General features: G+C 48.2%; 1 protein-coding gene across 50 annotated transcripts in view; it reads left to right on the forward strand.

Annotated features, from left to right (window-relative positions):
* The window catches only part of EPB41L1 (erythrocyte membrane protein band 4.1 like 1), a 118,242-nt gene extending 99,920 nt beyond the window's left edge, over positions 1–18,322 (forward strand). For 37 of the 50 annotated variants that reach the window (XM_008536302.2, XM_070588240.1, XM_070588261.1 and 34 more), the window contains 6 exons: positions 1,322–1,402; positions 5,792–5,878; positions 6,659–6,742; positions 8,780–8,860; positions 9,193–9,309; positions 14,907–18,322. In XM_008536302.2, coding sequence (XP_008534524.1) covers positions 1,322–1,402; positions 5,792–5,878; positions 6,659–6,742; positions 8,780–8,860; positions 9,193–9,309; positions 14,907–14,915 — 459 coding nt within the window. In that variant the 3' untranslated portion in view covers positions 14,916–18,322. The remainder of the gene's footprint in view (positions 1–1,321; positions 1,403–5,791; positions 5,879–6,658; positions 6,743–8,779; positions 8,861–9,192; positions 9,310–14,906) is intronic. The other 13 variants (XM_070588249.1, XM_070588228.1, XM_070588246.1 and 10 more) reach the window with 2 other exon arrangements.
* The last annotated feature ends 2,026 nt before the right edge of the window (positions 18,323–20,348 follow it).

A 20,348-nucleotide genomic window follows, 5' to 3' on the forward strand; every position in this document is an offset into this window, starting at 1 on the left:
GGCTGCTTTGGGAGAGACAAGGGAGAGAGTCCAATCTAGCTTTAGGCAGAATGGCTCACACTGGATCATTTTTTTATGCATGGGGGTTCCACATCAGATTGGCAAATGAACGAGGTGAAAAAAAGAAAAAATTGTTTGTCTTAGCACGATGAAACATACTTGGTACCCTAGAGAAAGCTGTCATAAATAGACACAGGTGTACTGTGTATAGTACATTTCCTAAGTTCCTTTTGTGGTTTTTAAACTTTGAAAGTTGAGATTGTGGGTCTGATCGATGACCTCTTGACTCTTCCTGGCCAGAAGAGCTGCAGTCCTGGGGCTTTCTTGCCCTGGAGACCAGTCTTTGTCTCAAGAACTAAAGTAAGACATAAACCAACGTAATTTGGGCTACTCTGTCATTTCCAGAATTTTTTTCTTTCACTTTTATAACATTTATATGGGTTTATGAGGCTGTTAGTGTAGCGGTCAAGACTCTTCAACTTCTGATGAGCTGTGTGACCTCGGGCAAGCTGCTTTCCCTCTCTGGCCTGTTGTGTTTTAGTAACGTGTGTTTTGTTTTCATACAGAGAAGTATAAAGAAAACTAAAAATAGCCCCAAATCCCACAGCCCTGTAATCTTTATTGACATCAAAACAAAACAAGAAAAAAAGTTCACTGTTATGAAATTCAAATAGAACAAAATGAAATTTTTCTTGTGATTCCTCCCAGAAAAAAGTTTATGGGTATACCAACATATATACTTACATCTCTAGACATTTAAAAATTTTACACACAAGAGATGGTTCTCTTTTATACCTCACTTTTTAAAAATAATTATCTTGGTGATCACCCCATGCTGGCGTGTAAGGACCAAACTTACTCTTCTTATCCCCCTTGGGAGGTGGGTCCTCGTTTATCTTGCCATCTCCCACTGATGGACCTGTGGTCGTCTTTGTCTTTTACAGTTAATGATGAGTGCTGCAGTGAGCTTTCTTATTCATACTTCTTGGCAAAGTTTTCAAAGTTTATATCCAAAGGTTGAATTCCTAGCCATGAGATCACTAGGTCAAAGAATACATGCATTGGAGTTCAGATAGAATTTGTTCAATTGTCTGGGATTATTTTTCCTTTGTCAAATAAGATGATTGAAATAGGCTGGAGGACCTGTGAGGCCCCTCTGTAATTTGGGCTGTGTGTGGACCGCCCCCCGCCCTGAGTGCGTGTTCACTCACACAGCCTGTCTCCTTGTGACTGGGAATGCCACGAGCTCAGGCAACGGATGCTGCAGGTGTGTCTGGCACATTCTCTATTTCTCTCTAATGACTCCTCCTCTGGCTGGCAGGTTGATGGCACTGCCCCAGGGGGGAAGGAGTTCATGCCAACCACTCCCTCCATCACCACGGAGACCATATCAACCACCATGGTAAGTAGGACCCAGGAGGCTTCCCTCTCTGACCAGCCCCTCGCCCCCTGAAAGGGCCAGACACAAGCTAACAACCCACAGGAAATCCTCATCTGGCCTCACTGCATCTGGCAGGAGACATACAGTTAAACTTTTATTATTTGGTACCGTAGTTGTCACAGGATGTCCAGTCAGACGTCAGTTTTCCAAAATGTATAACGTGAGAGGTGGAATCGCTGAGTCTTGGTTATCTGAGTCATCTCAGCCACGGCAAGGCTAGAGGGAGGGTGGTGGTATTTGATTATTGACAACACATGAGGATTGTGCCTGAAAGTCCTTCCTGAAGACCCATCATGTTCTTGTGTCTGGGGCCACTTCCTTGCTTTGGTCGGTAGCTGGCGTGTAGTGACCCTAAGTTGGAAGCTCAGGATTTTGGACCATCTCCCAAGGGACCCTGTGGGTCTGCTACCTGTTTGCTGTCTGACCCATGGAGGAAGGTCCTTGGCCTCAGTGTCCTCATCTGTAAAATTGGAATAATCCCCGTTCTGCCTGGTTCACAGGTTCTTGAGAGAGTCCAGTAACATCAGATCCTTTAAGGATGACATAGAGTGGATAGCATTTGGCACACAGGTTTTGCTGCCAGGCAGTGTGCTGAGAACCTTGAATGGATGATCTCATTTGGTCCTCACAAAAAATGTGAGGCGGGTGCTCTTTTTTTCTCCACCTTTTACAAATGAGGAAGCCGAAGTTCAGAGAGGTAAAGTGAGTTCCCCAAGGTCACACAACCAATAAGTGGTAGTGCCAGGTCAAACCCAGGCATTCTGACTCCAGAAGCCCCACTATCCATCTCAACTACTCTGCTCTGCTCCCTCACCCTGACCATTGTGAACACCAGCTGCCGTGTGGGGCTGAGGCTGGGGCTGGGGCAGGGACAGGTATCAGGGCCCGGGCAGAATCTGTCTCAAGCTGTTGGGAAGCTGTTTTCAAATGCTTTCTCTTGCCAAACCCCTGATATACACATAGGAAGAGAATTACATTAATTTAGACTACCCAGCAGGTAGGTTTTGGGTAAACAGAGATTTTAAGACAAATAAAGCCAAACCAGTTAGCAGCTCACACACTTTTCACTGGTCGATCAGTTCCTCCTCTCTCTTCAATCCTTTATGGCATGGCATTGGGATGCTTGTAGGGCTAAATTTAAATTTGTGCTATGGTGAGTAGGTAGTTATGTCATTCATTTACCCATCCATCCATCCATCCATTCATTTGTTCCAAAAAAGATTTATTAGTCTCTACTAATCTGCCCAGTAGGGGGATACAGAGTCAAAGAAAACACACTGCCTGCTAGAATTCATTCATCCAAATAATAATCACAGGCACATTTAATTGTTTAGGTCCTGGGCACACAGTGGTGAACAAGGCCCAGCTCTCCCACTTGCTGGCTGGATGACCCTGGGCAAGTTACCTGAACCTCTCCAAGCCTCAGTTTCCACTTCTGTAAAATGGGATGGGGGGACAATGATAGCACATCCCTCAAAGGGTTGATGTGAGATGAACCAGGAAAATATATGCAAAGCCCTTAGAGGAGGGCTTGGCACATAGTGAGCACTCTGTAACTGTGAGCTGCTATTATTTTTTCCTGCCTTCATAGAAGAGTGTAATCATGCCCTCTAGGGAGCAAAGGGAGGAGAGGTATGGGGTGACACCCCTGCCAAGAGGGACCAGGGAAGGCTTTACCTAGGCAGTGACAGTTGAGCTGTGCTTGAAGGATAAATTAAGGTGCAATCATAGGAGAAGGCATTCTAGGCAGTGGCAACAGCAGGTGCAAAGGCAAGGATGTGAAGAAGCATAGTGTTCGGGAGAAGGCAAGTGGTCAGTGAAGAGAGATGTCAAGTGTGTGAAGAAGGAGCAGGGGGAGAAGAGGCTGGAAAGGAAGGCTGGGCCGGGGCTTGAAGGGCCTCGAAGTTCACAGTTCATCCTGGAGACAATGGGCATCACTTCAATATTTTAAGTAGGGGCATGATGTCATCAAACATGTGTTTCTGTGTTTTAGAAAGATTATTCTAGCAACCTGTGTGGAACATGACTGGAGCAAAAATTCCTTCCTTCCCTCTTTTCCTCCCTCCTTCCCTCCTTTGGCAAGTATTGATTGAACACCCCCGCCGTGTGAAGTGCTGTGCCAGGCACTGTGAATCCAGCCCTGAAGGAGACAGACAGTGGCCTGAGCCCACATGCCTTTGGTAGAACTAGTTCAGGGGCTGGGGCAGGGCCAGAGTCTGAGGAGGTGGATGCTGAAGAGGGAGATCGGGTTAAGGGATACCTGGAGGGAGGAAAGTGCAGGATTTGGTTGTTGATAGAATGTTCAGGTGACAGAGGGAAAGATGGGCTGGTGATGCTGCTCACTAGCCCAGCTGTTCTCAAAGTGCGGTCCTGGGAACCTGTTAGACAAATTCTGGGCCCCACCTGAGACCTATTGACTCAGAAACTCTGCATCGGGGTCCAGCAGTCTGTGGTTTCACAAGCCCTCCAAGTGATGCCCCCAAGTCTGGGAAGCACTGATGTAAACGGAGAGCACTGGAGGAGAGCGCTCCTTAGTGGCAGGTATGTGTGGGAGATGGGAGGGGGCAGTGAATTCCATTTTGGAGTTGATGAGTCTAAGGTGCCTGTGGGATATTTCCAAGGGAAAATGCTAGGAGACAATTGGTTGTAAAGGTCTAAGGTTCGAGAAAGATCTGGGCTACAGATAAAGGGGACAATGTCCTCGATGAGGCAGCAGAAGGCTTGAGTGTCTGAGGGGGCCCAGAGAGAGGGTAGCAAGAGAGGAGAGCCCTGAGTACACAGGAGGAAGGGTCCAGAGTGGCAATGGTGGCATTGCCTTGGCCAGGAGAGGAGCTGCTCCTCCTTGAGGCAGGAGAGAGGACTGGCCAAAGATACAGGAGAGTCAGATGGAGCAGATGGCACCTTGTTTTGAAAGACTTGTGTCTCCATTAGTAGCCTCTGTTTTCAATGAGAAAGTGGAAGTGAGACTTCGCCTGGGGAAGAGGGAGCACTGGGAGAAGAAGAGGCTTCAGGGGAGAATGGCCAAGAGTGACAGTAGGATTCAAGGGGCTAGTGGCTCTTTCCGAAGCTGGGATGCCAGGTTAACCAGGTCACTGACTGCTTTTGCTTGAGGCAGGTATCGGAGGTAGGCAGGGGCAAGGCAGAGGGTTTCTGTCCTCACCTATCTCCTGGCAGGCAGAGATCCAGATCTAGTATCTGGGGAGCTGGAGAATGGACACAGCTCTGGGCCCCTGGACAGACTAGGCTGAGCCCTGAGATGGTGCAGAAAGTGGGAGGTAGAGGCGGGCAGCCAGGCCCCTTCCCAGATGTGGGCCAGTAAGTCCAGGGCCAATTCCAGGAATATCTAGCAGTTAGAATCCAAGTTAGGACCAGGAGAGCTGCCTCAGGGGCAAGAATCCCGAGGGCAGAGTGGTGTTGCAGGAGCGTGTTGGACTTGGAGTCTGACGAACATGGATCTAAATCCAGGCTCTGTCACTAACTTGCAGGGGGACTTGGGCAAGCCACTTAGTATCTTTGGCCCTCTGGCTTCTCAACTGTAAAACAGGACTATCAGAACAATTTCCTGCAGTTGTTCTGAGGATGAAGTGAGATAATACATCCTTAGCATAATACCTAGCGCCTAGCAAGTACTCAGAAAACAGTAGTTATTATGATGTCAATAGCCAGCCTATACTCCTATATTTATCCTACGGATTTCTATTTGCAAAGTCCTTTCTCCTCTGTTAGCCTCATCTGGGAGTGGGGTAGTGATCCCTTTTTCAAAAAAAAAATTTTAAGGCTTTATTTTTTTTAAAGCAGTTTTAGGTTCACAACAAAATTAAGAGGGACATGCAGAGATTTCCGATATACCCCCTGCCCCCATATGTGCATAGTCTTCCCCCATTATCAGCATCCCCCACTGGAGTGGGACGTGTGTTACCGTTGATGAACCTACATTACAGGGGTCCCTTTCCATAGGTGAATCCATGAGGCCCAGAGAGTGGAGGTGGCTCTGCCCCCAGGTCATGTGGCTAGGACGTGGCAGGGACGAGAGGAGAACCTGAATGTCTCAGCTCCTTCCTTTGTTAGTGCTTCCAGAGAGCGATACCATGTCTTGTTCACCACAGTGTCCCTAATGCCAGGCACTCGGTAAATGTTTGTTGAATGAGTGAGTGTATGAGGAAGTGTGTAAATATGTGAGTGAGTGGGTGACAAGTGAGAGGAGACTGAACTGAATGATGCCTTCAGCTCTCTGCTTCTAATGTCACCACTCAACCTTGTGGCCATGAGAGCTATGTGGCCACATGCACCGGCCATCCTGGGGGCCCGCCCACCTGAGACCTGGCCATCTGAGCACTATTGTTTCCCCAGGAGAACAGTGTCAAGTCCGGGAAGGGGGCAGCTGCCATGATCCCAGGCCCACAGACGGTGGCCACGGAAATCCGTTCTCTTTCTCCGGTAAGTGGTCAGGGCCAGCTCAGGCTAGGGGACTCCACGCTGCCGTAGGTGGCCCACAGCAAGTGCAGCATAGAGTCCAGGAGGCTGCCCTAAAAGTGCAGCACCGGGAAACTGCATCATTTTCAGATGCTCACAGGGCTCCCCGGTGCCCACCAGAGTCTCGTCCATTGCCCTCCACTCCACACACACAAGCAGGGCATTAGCAGCGTGAGGGTGAAGTGGCCCCTCCGCGTGGTGTGCCTGTGATATGACGGCTCTTTTACATCTGCTCTCCTTACTGACCAGGAGGAGCAATGCACTAAGAGTCCAGAGGCTTGGAGTCGGGGCCTGGCTCTGCCAGTGGCTGTCCCATGAGACTGAGTCTGTCACTGTGAGGTCTCTTGCAGCTCCCACATTCTCCAAGTCTGTCCTTCTCATCATCCAGCCCTGGCTCTGATAGGATGGAGGATCAGGAGGGCTCTATTTCCACCTTGGATCCTCTGTTTGTTCTTCTAAGATGCCAGAATTCTTAAACTCTAGGGTCTTAGTAGGATTCTGGGCCTCAGGAATCTCGGGTTCTAGGAATCTTAGAGTCCAAGGATTGAGAATTTTGTGGGTCTAGCATTCTGAAGGTTCCAGTATTCCTGAATTCTTAGACTCAGTGGTTCGAAGCATCTTGGCTTCCAAACTTCACCTTCATGGGATCCCTACTCGTTCCTTGGTTTACCGCACCTTCACCCCACCCTGCAGAGCCCAGTGTCCTCACTGACCCCCGGGGTGGGGGGTGGTTATATTCTGCAGATCATCGGGAAAGATGTCCTCACCAGCACCTACAGCGCCACCGCGGAAACCCTCTCCACCTCCACCACCACCCATGTTACCAAAGTGAGTAGCAGCAGGGTGCCGCATGCCCCCAGCCTGGATGCAGGGCTGGAGAAGGTCATTGCCATTGCTCTACCTTGTAACATGGACAGAGAAGAACTGCGGTGTTCCCAGTTTCTGGAGTGCTGTGTGCTTTGCTCTGTGCTACAGATTGTCCTAAGCACAGACTCTGTGTGTCCTACACACAGTGCCCTTCAACATTGACAACCAGGCTGGGGGAACCACCTCTTTGGAAGTAACTGTGAATCATGGCGTTTCTGCCTCGTACGCCTTAAGTGCTGGAGGGATTTAGAGGGGGCTGATGTAAGGAAGGCTCAAAAAGTGAGGAGGAGACTTCTGGGAAAAGTGGGGTTTGCACAGGGTCTTGGAAAGCCAGGTAGGACTTGTGAGGGAGGAGAAGACAGATGCAGATGTTCTAAGCAACTCAGAAAGTGTGGCAGAAACTGCCTGTGTTTGCTTATTCGTTCACCAAGCAAATGTTAGTGAGTGTCAACCTTATGCTGGCCTCTGTGCCAGGGGCAACTAGAGGGACCATAGCGATGCATGTTGTGGGAAACAGGAGAAGCAGTCTCTGTCAGCAAGCGGCAGCATGCAGGGAACGTAACTTTGGGAAATTAGGTTGGACTCAGGGTAGGGGAAGCAGAATAGAGACAAATAAGACAAATCCCAGAACAAATGTGACAAGGGAGGGCCTAAGTCTGAGAGCCATTGAAAAGCTGTCAAGGTTTTTTAATTGGGGAGTGGCCCAGTGAAAAGGGGTTTAAGGAGAGGAGTGTAGGTCCACTAGGATGTGCAGGTAGATGGGAGAAAGGAGAGAGAGAGTTATGGAGAGACTAGGGATGGAGGGCTGGACCAGGGTAGGGGTTGGAGCTGGGGTGGAAGAGGCAGAGCCAAAGAAGGCTGACATGTCAGCCGTGACTCAGCCAATGAGGACACAGGGCAGACAGTCTGGCCAGCATGTCCACACCCGAGTGGCCAGCAGGAAGGCAGGGAGGGGCTAGGCCAGGGACAGTGACCTGGAGGAGAGAGGCCAGGGAGCCGGGTTGAGTTGGAGGTTCTGCAGAGCCATCAAGGGAGAAGTCGGTAGTCAGCACTGCCCCTGTATGCACACGAGCTGTCACAGCCCTGCCACTCCTGTGCAGGACTCAGTACCTCTGCACGTTCCCCAGAAAGTGCCCACTCTCACCAAAAGCATTAGTGAGCAATGCTGGCTTCACTGAAAGCTTCACGGGAAGATTTTCCATCACACGCCCCACCACACACAGATCAGATAACTCTGCTTTGCAAAGCCTTTCCTGACCCTGCCAGCTGGGAGCCCCGCCCTGCTTTCTGTCCACTCCTGACTCCAGCAGGGACTTCCCTCAGCCACCACCCTCCTTCAGTATGCCCCACAATTAGGTCCTGCCCCATCTTCTACTTCTAAACTTGCACCCAAACCCTGACCCTTTGGGGAACAGTGGAGGTTATAGTGTCATGAATGCAATTTTCTCTTGTAGTTTTGTTTGAAGTCATTTAAGGTAGGACCTTGTCACCATTCACATTTCATTCATGTGTTCATTCAACAAATCCACATTTAGCGCCTGCCCTGGTCAGGTTGGACAGGGGACTGGGGGAATTGGGGATCCAGAGATGAACAAAAGACAGCCCCTGCCCTCAAGAGCTCCAGCCTAGTGAGCAAGGCCAGGTCACACACACAAGGTCAGTAAGGGAAGAGAGACCAGAACCCTGAGAGACACAAACTTGGTGCTCGGAGAGTACTGAGGCAGGAAGGCGGAAGGATCGCCAGGTCAGGGAGACAGCATTTGAGCTGGGCTTGGAAGACCTGGAGGGGACAGTCTGGTAGTTGAGGGAGTGGAGGCAGACAGGCAGGACATGCAGTCTGAAGTCCCAAAACCAGAAAAAGAAAAACTAAGGGAGCCAGGAGACAAGATGACTGCCGACTCCGGCCTTGCCCTTGAGAGATGCTTTGGATAGCTGCCCTGCCACAGCTGCTGCCCCAGCAGACCCCAAGGCTGACCTCACCTCCCTCTCCTTCTGCAGACTGTGAAAGGAGGGTTTTCTGAGACAAGGATCGAGAAGCGAATCATCATTACTGGGGACGAAGATGTTGATCAAGACCAGGTATGGGGATAGGGATTGTTGTTCCCAGTGGCACTGCCAATCCCCAGTCCCTCCCATATTGGGTTATCTGTGGACAGCTGCCCTTGTGGGCAGAGATGATGTCCACTTCCTGCTGACGCTGTCCAGACAAGGAGCTCCCAGGGAAGGGGCAATGAATGGGAGCCAGAAGGAGGCAGAAGACCTGAGCTCTAGTCTCTCCCTTTTATTATTTGACTACTGCCCCTCTCTGGGCCTCCGTTTCCTCAGCTGTGCACTAAGGGGCTTGTTGGTCTCCATGGTCTCTCCCGTATTCGATATCTATAGTTCCTCAGTCTGCTTTTCTTTTTCACCAGGCCCTGGCTTTGGCCATCAAGGAGGCCAAACTGCAGCATCCTGACATGCTGGTAACCAAAGCTGTCGTATATAGAGAAACAGACCCATCCCCAGAGGAGAGGGACAAGAAGCCACAGGTAAGCCTTCTGAGGCTCAGCAGCCATGAGGGGGAGGAGGGAGCAGGAGCAGGATCCGCTTGGGTCGTTTCCATCTGAGAACCCATCAGATGGCTTGGTCCCTAGTGCGGCACTGACCCTCCCACACACACCTTCCTCGTTTGTGGCTTAAAGGAGAGAGGTAGCTCCCCTAGATACAGTGAATCAGAGTCTGGAGGGGAAGGGAGACTGGTTCCTTGGCTTCTTTGGGGTTTCAAGCCCCAGATCCAGAAAAGTGAATCTAGAAATGGTAAGAAAAGGGGAGAGAGGATTAACTGCGGATACTGAGGTGGGACAGATGGAAGCAAGCATAACCTCATTGGCGTTGCCTATAAGCTGGAAGCCAGAAAAAGTCCTACCAGGTCTAGCGCCACATTCCTGTCCCTGAGTCTCTGTCTCCATCACAGGTCACTGGATGTTGCCAAGCTGAGAGATGATGACCAGAGCCCTTGAATCCCATCTGTCTTGCTAGATTGCAAACCCTTCTCAGGCCACCTGGGCCCAGAATCTTAGGGGCCCCAGTATTTTCCTCTTTCCTTATGGCCATCAGTGCCTTGGTGAATAAGAGGAATGAGATGGTGCAGCAGCAGATAGGCCTGGCATCAGCCTAAATTGGGGAGGGGTTCTTCTGGCCCCTTTGGAAATATATGAATTTTGCCAGACATGTAAAACAAAATCTCACCGACATCGAGTTGAGTGGAAGAAGTCAGACGTAAAAAGTACACACAGGATGAGTCCATTCATAGAAAGTTCAAAAACAGACGAAACTAAGCAACAGTGATTAAAGTCAGAATATTGAGTAGTCCTGGGATATGGCACTGACAGGGAAGAGTCACAAGGGAACCCTCTGGGGTGCTGGAAATGTCAGCATCCTCAACTGGGTGGGCCGCATGGGTGGATACATATGTAAAAATGTGTCCGGCTCTACACTTAGATTTGTGCACTTTACATGGTTTACATATTATACTACAAGGAAAAAAAATCCATCTCAGAGACCCCACCAATAGCAGGTCATCTCTTTGCCCTCTTCCCTGATGAGTGAAACCAGTGTCTTCTAGAAAGATACAAAAATATTTCTTTCTCTTCCTTTGATCACCACCCCCTTCATGTCAGAAGAAAAAGCAGTGAAAAATCTTCCCGCTACTTTGAAAGGCTGCTAAACCCTGGTTTAGACCAGTGCTGCCAAGAGAACTTTCTGCAACAATGGAAATGTTTTCTCTGTGTTGTACAATATAGGAGCCACTAGCCACACGTGGCTATTGAGCACTTGAAATTGGCTAATCCGAAATGAGATGTGCTTTAAGAGTAGAATATGTGCAAGATTTTGAAGATTTGATTTGGGAAAAAGAATGTAAAATATCTCAATAATGTTTACATTGATTATATATGGAAATGATAATGTATGGATATTTTGGGTTAAGTAAAATATCTTATTAAAATTAATTTCACCTATTATTTTCGTTTTTACTGTAAATTAAAAACTTAGAATTTTAATGTAGAAGTTAAAAATTTTTATCTGTGAGGGGCCAGCCCAGTGGCACAGCGGTTAAGTTTGCACGTTCCGCTTCGGCGGCCCAGGGTTCGCCGGTTTGGATCCCAGGTGTGGACATGGCACCACTTGGCACGCCATGCTGTGGTAGGAATCCCACATATAAAGTAGAGGAAGATGGGCATGGATGTGAGCTCAGGGCCAGTCTTCCTCAGCAAAAAGAGGAGGATTGGCAGCAGTTAGCTCAGGGCTAATCTTCCTCAAAAAAAAAAATTTACCTGTGAAATTTTAGAAAACTAGAAATATCTAGAAAATTTAGAAAATATTGTCTCAAAAAATTTTGTTATCTAGAAAATTTTAAATTCCATATGTGGCTCGCATTCTATTTGTGTTGGACAGTGCTGGTCTAGAAGTGCAAGCTGGTCACGGGCCAAGCCTACCTGCCAGCCTTCCTCAGCCTTTCAGGCAAATTGTCATTCCTGTCCCCTCAGTTGTCCAGTTATTCTTGCTTTTTGTCCCCCAGATCTCAGAGTGGGAGAGTGGAGGTCACACAAGCTGGTGCTGAGCTGGCAGTATCACCAGGGGAGTACAGAGACTAGAGAACCATTGCCGTAAAGTCTGATTTAGAAGCACTGGGCCAACACCTGAGAATCTTTATTTATACCTTGGTCCTTAGGAAGTCCATATGCAGCCAGGTGCAGGAACCACTGATGCAGAGAACTCTGTGCTGGGAATTGGGACCTGGCTCTAGTCCCAGCCATTGTACTGACCGTGTTTGTGACCATGGGTCAGTTTCTTGCCTTGTGGGGACTCAGTTTCCACATTTGCAAAATTGAAGAGATGGGACAAGCCCCTTTCCAGTTATAGTCCTCTGGCTGTTTCTTTGCTTTGCTAGAGTGTCGTGAGCTTCTCATATCTTCTCCATTCCCTGTCTCATTCCTCCTCATCTTTCCCGGAGCATTCCCAGCCAGACCCCCAGGCTTCTGCCTTCCCATTTTCCCTGGCCATTCAGAGCTCTCATCCCAGCCTCCACATCCTGCCCACCTCTCCACCATACAGTCTTTCACGTCTGCCCACCTCACTGCTCCCTTTGCTGTCTCATTCCCTCCTCGTTATTTCTTTGATGCCATTGTCCCACGCACCACCATGCTCCCCCCCCCCTCAGATCCTCTGTAAAGGTCACCTTGTTTATGTTGCCCTGGAGAGACAGAAGTTTCTCCTTTGCCTTTTCTGCCCACATACTTTACCATTAGTTATTGCCAAGTAGGAACCACCTCTGAGTCCTAATACAGTCAGACTCACTAATTCTGGGAGAATGGTCTGCTCTGAATTAGAAAACACCTTTTTAAAGTGCTTGAAAAATGTTGGCTTAATGGATGGATGCATCTTGGTCCCCCCAGGAAGAGTTCTAGGGTCCTGCAGACCTGGATTTGAATCTCAGCCCTGCCTGTTATTAGCTGTGTGACTTTGAGCAAGTTATTTAACCTTCTCAGCCATGCTTCCTCATCAGCCAAATGGCAGTGAGGATCATAGTAATAACAATTGCTGTAATTTATGGAAGGCTTATGCTGCACCAGGCACCAGGCTATGTGCTCGATGTGAGTACTGTGATCTGCTCATTCATTTTACAAATGAGGAAACTGAGGCTCTGAGACATTAGGTGACTTGCTCACAGTCGTGGAGCTGGAAACATGCTGGATTGATTAGAGAGTAAAACCTAATCTGTCAGATTCCCAAGCTGCCCCCTGGTCTTACCCTCCTTACCACACTGACTTTCATAGTCTCTGTGTCATAGCGTCACTGCAATTATATGCATACTGTAGTCAGCACAGTGCCTGGCATATAGCAAGTGTTCAACAAAAGTTAGTTATGACTATTATTACCGTTAACTTAAAGTAGGCTCACAAAATGCAGCACGTTGGACTCTGCTGTCATAAACCAAGAAGGTTAAATTATAATATGGTATTGTTTATATGTCCCTGTTACTTCTGAAGTGTCTGTAGGCTTTTGATGACATTTCACACATCCAGAATCATGTTTACACTGACCTATAGGGCTGGCACTTAAAGTGCAGCCTGCCACTAGGAAAAAAAAATCCTCAAAAGTAGCAGAACTGAGTAGAAAGAACACACCCAGGCTTTGGAGCCAGAAACTCCTTGCTAGCAGTCTGCCCAGAGGAACCTCCCTGGGCCTCAGTTTCCTCATCTACAAAATGGGGTCACTCTGTAAATTGGAGCTGCTGTAATAATTAAACAGCATCTGTGAGTGTCTTAGTCAGGGTGCTATAACAGAATATCATAGACGGGGTGGCTTAAACAACACACGTTTATTTCTCATAGTTATGGGGCCTGGGAAGTCCAAGGTCAGGGTGCCAGCCACTTGGGTTCCTGGTGAGACCCCCTTTCTGGTTTGCAGACGACCATCTTCTCTAGGTGTCCTCAAATGGTGGAGAGCAGAGAGAGAGAGAATCTCTCTCATGTCTCTTCATATAAGGGCACCAATCCCATTTATGAGCACATCCTAAAGACCCCACCTCCAAATACCATCACCTTGAGGATTAGGGCCTCAACATGTGAATTTTGGGGGGACACAAACATTCAGTGCACAGAAGTGATGTACCAGGGCAATGTCATGCATAGAGAAGGTGCCCAGCAGTGTGGACCTGCTTCCTTGTCTTTCAAAGTTTTGCCATCTTTAGGGATTGATGAGAGCCCTGAGTAAGTTGGACCATAAACTTCCACTAGCAGCCTGGTGCACAAGGCCCTGTTTCCACGTGGGTGTCCATCTTGCTGGTCTTTATCTTCTCTTCCCTCCCTGAATCCTCTAGGAACGTCTGTCACTGTTCCACTTGACTCTTGGCCTTCCTTATGGAGGTTTTTCCTCTTTAAAAGTCTTGCTGTGAGTATGGAAAGCATACCAATCTCACACAGAGTCTTTTCTTTTCTCCCCCTGCAATTCACAGGGCAGATGTGTGGCTTCTGCTCCATATTCTTTCACTGGCCTGTCTCCTTCAGACAAGATTTGTCTCCCAAACACTGCCAGCAAGAGGGCAGCACCCACCTAGCTTCCCAGAGCTTTCTTACCTTCAAAAATTTAATTAAATGGAAAAAAAATATTGACCTGTTCCAAAGCAGGAGCCTTGAGTTCTAGCCTTGTTTCTGCCACCAATTTGCTAAGTCATTGAACCCTCTGGCCTCAGTTTTCCCATCTGTCAAATAAGCCAAGAAGGATCGAGTTTCTACGACTCTGTTAGCACTTGACCATATGTGAGTGGTAAAGGGCAGGCATGATATTCCACCTTTTAAATAGTTTGGGGTAGTTGCAATGTGCCAGGCACAGTGTTAGGCACTGGAAAGACAGCTCTTGCCCTCAATGAGATCAGAATAGTGTATGGTTAAATTAACAAGAACAATAGTAATTTATAACTGTGTGAGGCAGGACCCATTTTACAGGGGGAGCAACTAAGGTCTAAAGAGGTTGGGAAACTCGCCCAAGATTACCAAGCCATAAGGCCGTGGAATGGGATTTGAACTCAGGCAGCCTGGTTACAGAACCCACGCTCTTAACCACTACATTCTGGAGTCAAGCCAGAGTGGGAATCCAGGCTCTGGTTCCTTTATCTAAACGCTGCTCTCTAGGGGTTAATCCCTGGGAAACAGCAGGCTCATGAAGATCAGAAGGAAAAACAACGGAAAAAGAACATCTGCCATCACAACTAAACATTTCTTAGAACTGAGAGAAGGTAGGAAGAAAAACTGAAAGGAGTGTGATCTTAGATTCTCAGTGTTAAAAGGAAACTTGGACAAATTTTCAGGCCAAAGTAAAAGATACCGCCTCCCTGGAAAGAAACACGCAAGTGTACCTAGGCTTTGGAGTCAGAGAGCCGTGGGTTCAGTTCTTAGCTGCCGCGTACAAGCTGTGTGGCCTTGGACAAATCACTCTGTCTTCCTGAGCCCTAATAAAGCGCACACAGTAAAGGTATCTAAAACAACTTCCTGCAGGTATTTAAAGATGAGTGACAAAAAGTGACTAACTTTTCTTGTCCCCCTCCTTCCTTTGTGTCCCCTTCCCCCTACACCTCTGGCTTCAGGAATCCTGACCTCTGTGAAGAGATGCTGGCATTTCTGGTCCAACCCAAGCCAGAGAACCGTTAAGAAGGGGCCTTCATTCTGAATTCTCCGACTCAACACCGACGTCCCAGCTGCGACATACTGTCACTGATGAGAGACTGGGAAAGGAAAAGCATATATATATATAGATATATATAGATATAGATATATATACAGGAAACACCGCGTCCTTGCACTGCTGCTGGGGCTGGCCGAGCATTCGGCTGACAGCAACAACCAACATCTGAACACCTACATTTCCTTTGCAGACAAATTGAAGAATTGGTGGGATTTTTCAGGAAAAAAAAAGTATAACGACAATAATCCTTTGCTCCCCCCTTTGAAGCCCTGCAGAACAACGAGAACAAGCCAGACCGCGATGATTGTAGAAGTACCATGAGACCTTGGTTCTGCACGTTACATTTAGTTGGATGAGCATTCCATTTGTTCTTCTCCAGCATCTGTTGCCCACTCGAATGCAAAGGAAAACACTTTTGCAGCAAAGCAAGAGAAGTCGCAGCAGTAAAACACACACCGTCAACCGTTTTCCGAGAAAGAAAGAAAATTCCCCACTTGGAAAGGAGGAGGAGGAACACTGGATTATTATTTTTTGGGTCTTGACACTGGGCTGCAAAATCCACCTTCCTTCCTTCCGCCTCCCCTCCCCCTTGACTCTCACACGTCTTGTCGTCATTTTCTGTCTCGGTTCCCTCTTCCCTCTCCTGCACCCCACACCCCTTACCCTCTGTATCCTGGCCCTGCTGAGGGCCACTGCAGATGACTGTCATTTGAAACGAGAAAGAGAAAAGAAAACGAGAACAGAAAAGCAAGCCACAGGAAGGGAAGTAGACATTGTATGTTTATGGGTTCTCATTATGAAGGTGCAGCTTGTAGGAGATTTGTATGGATGTGCTTTTAAGTTATGTATATTACATATAACAGGAAACAAATATTGAAATAAACAGTGCTGGTAAGTATGAAGCTGACATTTTAAAATTATAGCTATCTGACTGTGATTGATGTATCCCAAGGTTTCTAGATCTCACTGAACCGACCCAGCCAAGGAGACCAGGACTCTGGCTGTGGGTGGCTCACAGTAGGAGCTGACAGTTCAGTGTAGTAATACAGTGTGTGGTGTTTGTAATTGGTTGATTGGTGGGGAGGGGCGGGGACCCCCCATGCAGAGGCAGGGGTTTGGCAAGAAGGAAGCAACACAGATGTAGTCTGAGATGCCTTCTCCCCCTGGGCAGTAGCAACCAGGGCCTGGTCTGTGCTCAGACATGGGGTCCAGAGTAGGATTCTGCTGCAGAAATCCCCTGACTCAGTCCCCCTTCCTCCCTAGGGGACTCGCCTCATTCTCTTTTTTTGCCACGTCTTGCCTTTCCCTGACTGCATTGTGACAACTAACTTCCAATCCGAAGGGAGCTGACACCCCTGGCTGCCGTAGAGGATGGTGGATTTAACCTGGCTGTCCGAAAATTCCTAGCTGTCTTTTCCTTTACTTCCCGTATTCTGTCTGAATCATTCTCTTCTTCCTGGGCCAAAGCAGCCATGGTAGAGACGGTGAACACAGGGCAGGCCCTGATAGGTCAGAACTGTATTCCCAAAGGCTTTGCCTTTCCCAGAACAAGCTAAGGGTGTAAGGTAGTGTTGCTCAGTCTCCATCTATGTATAAGACCCTCGCTTTGGAGACCTCCCCTTCAGTCAGCATCCAAGCCTGTGCCCTCAGAGTCCCAGAAATTGCCTCAAGACCACAGAAGCCCTTGGAGAAGACCCCAACAAAAGCTTGGCATTGACCTCTGGCACACATGGGCTTCCCTGCCACAAGCCACTTCCCTGAGCTCAATGAGTCCCTTTCTGAGGGAGTTTGGCCCCACTGCACTTTAATTTCTCAGTTCCGTCTCACCTCCCTAGGCCTGCTTCTAAAGCAGTCAACAAATTCATTCAACAAATGTTTATTGAGTACCTACTTGTAGCAGTCACTATTCTTGGGCTGAAGAGAGAGTGTGAGGGGTGGGGAGGGACCTGGGAAGTCCCCTGAGCCAGCCTTACATCTCCAATCACGGCTGGCCCCTCTGAGAGCATTTCCATATTCTCTCCAATGTATTGGACGTTGCCCAGGGATGCCTCCCAGACGGCCCCAGCTTGCATATCAGTTACCCTAGGGATGTATATGCTTAGCTGGCTGACCTGAGGCAGGACAAGAAACCAGAAAAGTGTTTGCCTCTGTGGGCAAAAATGGAATGGAGAGCGGGCAGAAACAGCCCTGCACCTGGGGCTCAGCTGGCACAGTCAGCCACACCCCCTGGAGCAGGCTGCTGGCCCACTCCAACTTCCCCTGAGTGTGACAGCACGCTTTCCACGCACCAGGTTTCTTTTACAACCCTGGTAGAGAAGCCACAAAACCTCTTTCCTGCCCTTCTCAACTTGAGAGCCCCATTCTTTCTGGGCCAAGAGCTGAAGTGGATCCACCCGCTCTGGCCCCCAGAAATTTGTCTCAGGCACCCCTGTCCTTGCAGGAACCAGGTGTCCTGAGCACACTGGATGCACCTCAGAGGGAGAATATTTGTTCTGGGTTCTGCACCTGCCTACAGACCCTGGGTGTGTGGCTCCAGGGCAGGGATGAAGCGACCAGGCTTAGCTTGTGGGGCAGGGTTTGTGCAGCTCTCCATCCCACGGGTGCTCTGACCTTCCTTCCATAGAGAGGCAGGCAGTGCCACCAGGGAGGAGGGGAGCTGCAACTGAAATCTAGGGCACTGTTTCCTCCCCATCCTCCTCTTCATAGAGAATATAGAAGTTTGTCTTCTCTGTCTTCAACCTACTTTTCCTTTTTTACATTTCTCGTCCTTTCTGTGCCACCTCTCCACCCAGGAGACCATGTAGCATAGTGGAAAAATTCCTGGAGGGCAGTCAGGAATTCTGGGTGGCCATCCTGGCTCAGCCCCTAACATACCATGTGACATTGGGCTAGTCTCATCCCCCCTTTTGGGCCTCAGTTTCCCCACTTGCAAAATGAACAGGATAAAGCAGATGCTCTCCAGGGTCTTTTTCCACTCTGCCATCCTACAGATCTTCGTTTTCTCTTATTTTGCTTTCTTGGGATCTTTTCCATCTGAGGGTATAGGAAGTGCCAGGACCTGTTTCAGTTTTTGAATCTTGCAAGCACATTCCAAGACTGGCCTGAAATTGCATGAGCAACATCACTCTAAATAATTTTTTTTTCAAAAGCACCTTACCAACCAACTGCAATGCTGTCCTGTTCCTTTTTACTCACACCCCTCTCTCCTCTCTGGTCCCTACGCTCCCCCACCTCAGTGCTCTGTGCTGTATGCGTGTGCTCTCTGTTCTTGTATACTCAATAAAAGTGAAATAAATGTGTTTGATGCTGAACCACAAACTGCCTTGGTGTCTCTCTCTGACCTTGGCTACTGGTACAACTTGGAATTACAAGAGGGGCTAAAACTGAGGTAAAGAGATCCCAACCTAGAACACTTTTATTCACCAAAGATTTGCAGCTCCCAATGTGGTCCAAGTCTTGCATTAAGGCTTTGCAGGTACAACAGCAAATAAGACAAAGTCCCTGCCCTCCAGAAACTCACAGACCAGTGGAGGAAACAGATGACAAAAGAGGCAAGCAGTCAAGAGAATTCCAGAGTGATGAGCACCAGAAAGGAAATGCACAAGGGGAGGGGATGGTCCCTGAAGGAGACCACTGTAAATCAGGTGGCGGTTTATGGCCTCCCTGAGGAGGTGATTTTTGAGCTGATGAAGAGAAAGATCCAGTAAGGTGAAGAACTTGGGCAAGAGCATTCTAGGCAGAAGGAACGGTAAGCATGCGAGCTCCAGGACACAGAGGAGCTTGGTGTGTAGAGGAACAACATGAAGGAAGGAGGAACAATGTGATCTGTCTTCCCCTTCCGGAAAGAAGAGCACCTACATTGGGTCTCTGCCTACAGCCCCCTCCACGGCAGCCTGGTGGGTAATCCTCAACTTCAGCCTTTGCCAAGTACCTCCACATATGTTGCCGTATCCCCGCGCATGCCACCTATCCCATTATTGACATCATTTTTCTTTAAATTGACTCTGTAAAACAAACACAAGTTTATTTAAAAAGGAAATGGAAAACTAGTGTCACTTGCCAAAGAAAAGGGGTCTTCATAAAAATAAATGCAAACATTAAAATTAAAAACCTATAATCTATGTAAAACTTAAGCTCATCCCTTGGACTACCTGAGGTGCATGTACCACACTTTCCTTTTTATTCTACTAAGCAACTCGCCTTAGACCACCTTTCTTTATTGCCCAAAATCTTACACGTGAGAATCACTGCTAATAATGTGCATTTTCTTCCAGTCTTTTTCTACATATATGTATCTTTTCAGAGGTTGTTGTACATACCATTCTAAGTGCTTTTTAAAACAAATCCTGAGCATTTCCCTGTAATTTCATATTAGAAATTCATATAGAAATTCAATATTTTCTTTTTAAAGGTAATTTATTACATGATACAAAATGCTGTGCAGTGAAAGCCATTCCTCAACCCTCTCCAGACTCCTGTCCACTGTCAGAGGCAATTGCTTCCGGAAGCTTTGTGATCCTTCCCTGAATTTTCCCTGTAGGTTTCCTTTAGCTAGCTCATGCCTGGGGTTCTGGAATAGGACTTGGTTTGCAAACATTGGATCTGCATCTATGTCTCCCATAAATACAGAGCTGAGATGTTTGGGAGTAACCTAAGGCTGGTTCATCTAGATCAGTGGTTCTCAACTGGAGGATTTTGTCCCCCAGGGAACACTTAGCAATGTCTAGAAGTGTTTTTGGTTGTCTCAACTGAGAGGTGCTGCTGGCATTTAGCAGGTAGAGGCCAGGGATGCTGCTAAACATCCTACAATGCATGGGGCAGCCCTCTACAACAATGAATTACCTGGCCTCAAGCGTCAATAGTACCAAGGTTGAGAAACCGAATCTGGATGGACATTCAGCCCACCAGGTGCAGTTCCTGGGCCACCATCTACAGCTTCTGTGCTGTAGTCCATAGTTCAGTCCCCTGGAGTCTCTGAGAAGATGGTGAGCCCAGCTGGAACAGAGAGCTCTGAAACCTGACCACAGAGCTGAGGGCACGATGGGGAGGGGTGGAGAGGGAGCTGAGCTTCATGCAGGAAATGGAACTGACACAAGAGGCTGAGATTGACACGCATGACTGTGACTGATGGAAGCCGTCTCTGGTTAATCCTGCAGCAGCTCATTGTGATTAACCATGACTGCAGGGCCTGGTCTAGTCTGTAACCCACTAACAGATGAATTTTGACTGAGACAGATTGGCATGTCCAGCTGTCCCTGAGGAAGTGTGACAGACAAGCTAAGGAGCAGCAGCACAGGGAGAAAAACAGCCAGTCAGGCCTTGGTTTGGATTCTAACTCCACCAC

Source organism: Equus przewalskii, chromosome 21 (genome assembly GCF_037783145.1).
Source record: "Equus przewalskii isolate Varuska chromosome 21, EquPr2, whole genome shotgun sequence".
In the NCBI taxonomy this organism is placed as follows: domain Eukaryota; kingdom Metazoa; phylum Chordata; class Mammalia; order Perissodactyla; family Equidae; genus Equus; species Equus przewalskii.